General features: G+C 38.7%; 1 protein-coding gene and 1 long non-coding RNA gene across 2 annotated transcripts; one reads left to right on the forward strand and one right to left on the reverse strand.

Annotated features, from left to right (window-relative positions):
- Window positions 1-726: 726 nt before the first annotated feature.
- On the forward strand, window positions 727-3022 carry LOC130099317 (uncharacterized). The gene is made up of 3 exons (XM_056264935.1): window positions 727-867; window positions 1563-1763; window positions 1871-3022. Exons 2-3 carry the CDS (start codon window positions 1580-1582, stop codon window positions 2899-2901), a joined length of 1215 nt encoding a protein of 404 aa, XP_056120910.1. The 5' UTR covers window positions 727-867; window positions 1563-1579; the 3' UTR covers window positions 2902-3022.
- A 339-nt stretch (window positions 3023-3361) lies between these two features.
- Window positions 3362-6044, reverse strand: LOC130099588 (uncharacterized). Its single transcript, XR_008808416.1, has 2 exons — window positions 5711-6044; window positions 3362-3541 (listed from the first exon to the last, which is right to left on the reverse strand). It is a non-coding gene; the product is annotated as an uncharacterized LOC130099588 (long non-coding RNA).
- Window positions 6045-6980: the final 936 nt, after the last annotated feature.

A 6980-nucleotide genomic window follows, 5' to 3' on the forward strand; every position in this document is an offset into this window, starting at 1 on the left:
TTCAGCGTCACGTTTCGGGGCGTGGAAATGTCCCCACAACAACAGACCGGCGTGCAACAAGTCAGTCAGCATAGAAAATCAAAGAAGGAGAAGAAAACTTCAAGAGTCTATGCCGTGAACCTCGCATACTTTTGAGAATCCTACGTTTAGCTGATCTTTATAGATGCTCATTGTCACTCATGTAAACACAACAGTTTTTCTTCTGCAATCACACGTCTGCGCTTTGTTTCCCTGCGGACCGAAAATAAACGCGACACTCGCGCCCCCCCGGAAATCCGATAAAATTCAACCAATCAGATGACGACTTCGACATTCCTGAAGTGTTTCCAGTTAAGTGTACCATATGCATCAGACGTTTAGCCAACGTTCCGTGGGCGTGACGTCTGAGGCTGAGACTACGTCTGGTGTAGAGACATGAAGATTTTAAACCTGCGTATTATTTTTTGCAGTCTATTATTACCTACACTGTAAAAAGTAATAGAGAATGCGGAGATGACGTCACGCCGTGTTGCATTATGGGTCCGCGGCCATATTTACAGGATCGCGCCCTATTCCGTTCATTCCGCTGTAGTGAAATTCATGTGTTGGAGGCTGCTTTTGGATTTTCTATCACTATTTTAGATATGGTTGGTCAGTTCTGCTCGATAAGGGATTGCCATAGCAGGTCACACGACCGTTCAGGGAGAAAACTGGTCAACGGGGTACGTTTTTTCAGCGTTCCTTCTTGGAAGAAACAACAAGGGAAGCAGGTCGAGGAGCTAACGAGAAGACGCCGGATCGCGTGGGTTGCCGCACTCAGGAGGAAAAACTACACTTTTCACAACATCCCTGCATCAACGAGAGTGTGTTCTCGGCATTTTTCTTCGGGCGAGTTCTCTGGCTATAACTTTGACCTAAATACAGTATTTTCATTTTGCTCTCATAGACTTAAACGTCGGTGTGTGTTGGATTCCAGAGGAACGCATTATTTATGGCTAGCAACAGACAATGTTCCATTTGCAACTCCAGTCACAATGTCTTAAGAATTTGATTAAAAAATTATATTTGAAGAAGTCACACACTGTCAATAGTTTTATGAAGATCACTTTAGATTAATGAGTTAGCTTTTGTTTATCTTCTGGTCCAGTGTTGTCTACTAACTAACATCATTATGTGTGTGTGTGTGTGTGTGTACTGTATGTATATAAATATATATATATATATATATGAAGAGTTCAGATGCAAAAGCCTCTAAATGCCATCTGAAATTTTCTTATAGAATGATAATTTTTAAGAAGCTTGTATATTTAAGTTCAGTAATTTCACTTAAATGACAATTAATAGGTAATCTTCATTGCCATTTAAGTGAAATTATTGAATTTAAATATACAAGCTTGATAAAAATGATCATTCTATAAGAAAATTTCAGATGGCATTTAGAGGCTTTTGCATCTGAACTCTTCATATATATATATATATATATATATATATATATATATATATATATATGTGTGTGTGTGTGTTGAAAGTATATGAAGATGTCCATAATTGTCTAAAAACTTACAACATTTCTGTATTTACAGGACAACCAGCATTTGAAATGCTGGACACTCATCCTGACTGGGCACCATCTTTGCTTCTGGGCCATAATGAAGTGAAAGTGACAAACAAAGAGAGGTTTGCACGTCAAGTAAGAAGACACCTCAAACATCAGGGGACTAGCGAGAAGCCAGGAGAGGAAGGGGAGGACACGGTTCCACCTGAAGTGGAGGAGGTAGCACAAGGTAACGTTACAGAGGAAGATGTGGAGGAGGTAGCACAAGACACAGAGGAAGATGTGGAGGAGGACACAGCACAAAATCTGCAAGATGCAAGATGCAGAATCTGCAAGATGCAGAGGACACAGCACAAAATCCTGATAACCAGAGTGCAGAGAAATGTGTGCACTGCAAATCTACACACGCTGAAATCAACCGTCTGCTCGAGGAAAACAGGAATCTGAAGCGAGAACTTGATGAGCGCAAAATGACAGAGCAATTTTTGAAGGATGATGATGGCAAGGTAAAATATTACACTGGACTTCCAACATATGCTATTTTTCAGGTTTTGCTGTGCCATATAATGCCATTTCTGCATCAGGGAAAAAGAAAGTTGACACCTTTTCAAATGATCCTTCTCACATTGATGCGTCTGAGATTGGATCTGCCAATGCAGCACATCAGCCATATATTTGGCGTGCACCGAGCGACTGTTAGTGCTGCATTTCAAGACACATTAAATGTACTTTACTCACGCTTATCTCCACTGGTGCATTGGCCTGACAGAGAGAGTTTGCGCATCAGTATGCCACACCAGTTTGCAGAGACATTTGGAAATCGTGTTGCTGCCATTGTGGACTGCTTTGAAATTTTTATAGAAAGACCATCCAATCTACAGGCAAGAGCACAAACATTTTCAAATTATAAACACAGACATACACTGAAATACCTCATCGGCATTACTCCACAGGGAGTAATTTCATTCATCTCCAAAGGGTGGGGTGGGCGGACAAGTGACAAACGAATAACAGAGGAAAGTGGTTTCCTAGACAAACTACTTCCAGGTGACATGGTACTGGCAGATCGAGGTTTTGACATAAAGGAGAGTGTGGGACTGATGTGTGCTGAAGTCAAAATACCAGCGTTCACAAAGGGCCGTCAACAACTGGATGCAAAGGATGTGGAGGAAACAAGATCCATTGCACATCTCAGAATCCACGTGGAGAGAGTTATTGGACAAGTACGCAACAAGTACAAAATGTTGTCTTCTAAAATTCCCATAAATATGGCTCTGCCATGTGAGGGTGAGACTGTGGTTTTCTTGGACAAAGTTGTCACTGTCTGTTGTGCTCTTACAAACATGTGTCCAAGTGTTGTGCAGTGATTGCTAAATCTACTTTTGTTATTATTTGTGGCTCATTTTCTGTATATCTTTTTACATGCCTTTTAAAAATGTTTGTGAATCAAGTTTATATAACTGCTTAATAAAGACAGTGTGACTTTTATCTGTTTGTGTACTGAATGCATCCATAAAGACTCTTTAAGTAAACTGGAATGGGCAAAGATACATAAAACTATTTTAAATTTAACAATCAATTACCCTCATTTTTTCATGTGTCAACATTAACTGATGACAGGGCACAGTTTTATTTAACAAGGTACCCCATCTTGTGGCATTATAAAATAATGTACAACAACAATTATTTTCTTGCACAACCTATGAAAAGTTAACATTATGCTGAAAATAGCTAACATTAAGTTTGAGCTGCTTCTCAGGTCAAAAAGGACATTATGTACAATGGTAAATAACTATGTAATCAACAAATAACACACAGAAGCTCTACAATATTTGTATTTTTTATTTTTAATATTTTATTTAAAAAAAAAAAAAAAAAAAAAAACAGAAAATAATCTGAATAAATAAAGGCACAAATAAATATTAAATAGGTTAGAACTTAAGTGAAAAACAATATTTAGATGCCTTTAAAATCGGTAAGTATACACAAATAACTAAAGTCACAGCTCTTGTCAGACTTAATTGTACATTTACTTGGAACAAGAGGGACAAAACCAGACATCGTCTGTTGCAGGTCCATCCTCAAGTCCAACACATTCAAGATGAAACCACTGGACCCTACAGTTTTCATTATCACATGCCACCATATCACCTTTTTCCTCTGGTCCGTGACACAGACACCAAAGTGTTTTCTGTTTCTTTGAACAGTTCTCTTTACCTCTGCCTTTCCTTGTATTGGTTTTTTGTATCGTTGTTAGAGGCAAAGTTTTGTGGCTCATTGTTTTTTGGGAGGCTTGAGTGAAATGTTTTCCAATGAGCTCTGGGAGGGATACCGCCACGAAAAATTGTTGTGCCTTCTTTAGGCGTGCCTTCCAAAAGTCAGGGTTTGGTTCTATGCGCAGAACAACACAGTCTTTGAGTGTCCAAACAACAAAATCACAGTAATTACTGTCTGTCACAAATATTTGTGTTTGGACCTGTGTGTAATAAGGGTGACTGCGTTTCAATTTTACATCTCCATCAACAACCTCAAGGCAGAAGTTGCTGTCTTTGGCCAAACATGCTTCTTGAATAGAGTTGTTCCTGTACTTGGAAGGGCACTTAACTTCAACACAACCTTTCCCACAGCAAGTACACCTCGCTGTGCCATCTGGTGATGCTCCCACTTGGGGGAAATCTGAGTTTATAAACAACCCACATGTTGCAACTTCGTGGCCATTGTGTTTTCTCTTGTTTTTTTCGACATATGTTCTCAATGCCTGCTCCTCATGTGTAATGCCCCAATTGACATCAGCTGTGCTACATTTGCTGTCCTTAGGATAACAAACCTTTTTAACAGTTGACAGAGCTGGTGCTTTGATATCAGTAGCATAAACAGCATGCATATTTGAGGCGGTGACCCTGCCTGCTCGAGCAGAAAACCACAATGAAGATTTCTGCTGTTTCCTAGTCCTCTTTTCAATCACTACAGCCTGTGCCTCTGAAACATCAGCGTTTTTTTGTAGTGCCTGGCAGTGCTGTTCCAATACTGATAAATCGCATCCATCAAGCCTGGGGTCATATAGGCAGTGAAGGGATTTCAACTGTGTGACAGGCTGCACAGGATCTCTGAATTCCTCATAGTAATTTGGAAGCACACTCAGTATAGCAGACTTGCCACCTGTTTTATGAAGATCACTGTAAAAGTGTCTTAGCTCTGAATGTGTAGGTGATGGTGTAGGGATCGTCTTGGTACAAGTCCTCAATCCATGCTGCTTGTCACTCTCACCATCCAACAGAGAGTTAATTGATTTTCGCATAGCAGCAGATGAAGTGTAATTAATCTTATGGCCTACCTCAGCGTGAACTTTGTTCACATTACTAGGTAATATCCAGTATGCAGACTTGTCTGTGACAGTCCTGATTTCTCTGCACCGGACAGTTGCTTCAATTTTAAAAAGCAAGGCCCCAACATGGGTGCATGTCTCTGCAACACCAGCCATACAAGTACAATGGGCTGAGGATACTTCACCATTGGTGTTAATAATAACCCAAGCCTTCAGAGGAACCTCATTAAGGCGCTGAGAGTGCATCACCTGTTGTACATAAAGACAGAAATGTTAATCAATGACAATCAATGACAATGATCATGTAACAAATTAATTTGTGATTACTAAAAGCAGAAACACCTTAATTATCTTGTTTTTATACTAACACTGTCTAACTAACTTGTAAATGTAAATTATGTTCTTCAATGAAAAAATAATGTACTGTAAATTATTGATTGTAAATTATGTATTCAATTTTTCATTTGAATTATTAAAATTTGATTAAAATCTAATCAAAAATAAATCTGCCCACCACAAGCAAAATAAAACGAGAAAATAAAATGAATTTTTCTACAATGTTGATGATTATAACTCATCTTTTTGATTGAAAATGCAACTGCTCAAACCCACTGCTTATGACTCTTTCAAATAACATAACTGTAGCTGAATATTTAGCACTTTTGTTTGTTTTAATAACTTGGCAAAGAACATAAGTACCGTCTTACCTTTGCAAGTATGACTGTGCTCTCGCAGTTAACCGGCCTGTGAATGAGGAGGTCTTGTACCCAGCCGGTGCAAAACTGTGCATGAGCTTCAATGGATTTATAGCTCTTAAACTCCTGCAAAGTATACGCACTCAATCCAAAAACAAGGTAATTGACGATGTCCGGATATGTGAGAGGAGGTAGTGCGTCTGGATCCGTAATCCAGTCTTGGGCTGCCAAATCATATGGATCGACGTTGTTTATGGCGGAAAGTTTGTCCAAATAACGTTTTTTAGCAGCGGCATTCAATTTTTCCCGGTAGGGTCCCTTCTCTTTTTGTTTCAACTTCTCCATTTATTCCGTTCTTCTTCAATTTTACGTTGTCTCACCCAAACACACCCACTTTTAAATGCCATAGGAACGGCCGGCGAAAAGGTAAACAGAGAGACCGTGCCTGTAAAGATGGCGCCCACGTCCCATAATGCAACACGGCGTGACGTAACTCCGCATTCCCTATAAGTTGACTTTACTACGAAAAGCTGTGGAAACTGATTGCCTCAAAATTTTCAAGCAAATTAGGTCATAATTTTTGACTTGATACTACTCTACTTCTTTGTAGAGTTAACTTGTGTATTTGTAGAGGTCACCATAAAACTTGAGTAAAGGTAAATTAATAAACTCAAGTTTAGGCAACTTACAGATTTAAGTTGAGATTTGTAAGCAGAACTTAAACAAAACAGTTAATTTAACATGTCTGCTTGTTCATTTTACTAGAGGAATGTGTGGAAACTGATTGCCTTAAATTTCTCAAGCAAGTTGTACTCAAAATTCTAAGTTTAGAATACAAAGACAGACAACACATTTGGCAAAACACTAGAATGTTTATTTGTTCAACAATAATAATGTTAAAACATTACTGGCCCGCCAACAACATTTTAGAAATGAAGCACATAATGCACTCAAGAAAAAACTAAAAACTAAAGACAATAAAAACATCAATGTTTCTTTGTTTTTAACATCTTTACAAAGTGGTTGAAAGCAGAGCGTGTAAGTCACAGAGTTTGGTACAGAATGCCTTTCCTACTACAGTTCTCTTTAAAATTCTCTTCTTATAAAACTCTATTCCAAAACCAAACAAGTAAACTTGAAATTCAAAACATCCTGTTAAATATGGATAAGTATCTGTAAAACAGTACTGAACAATTTTCTTTAGAGTTCTCTTAAAGGAACACTCCACCGTTTTTCCATATTAAACTATGTTATTCCCTTAACTAAGACGAGTTGATACATACCTCTCTCGTCTCAGTGCGTGCACTCAATCGCTCTGGCGCGCGAGACACTTTGATAGCGCTTAGCCCAGTTCATTCGTTAGGATCCAAACAGAGAAGCGACCAAACACCTCCACGTTTTCCCTATAATAGACAGCTCTATTCAC

The sequence above is a fragment of the Rhinichthys klamathensis genome, unplaced genomic scaffold, assembly GCF_029890125.1.
Source record: "Rhinichthys klamathensis goyatoka isolate OS25496 unplaced genomic scaffold, OSU_Roscu_1.1 h1tg000011l_1, whole genome shotgun sequence".
NCBI classification, from domain to species: domain Eukaryota; kingdom Metazoa; phylum Chordata; class Actinopteri; order Cypriniformes; family Leuciscidae; genus Rhinichthys; species Rhinichthys klamathensis.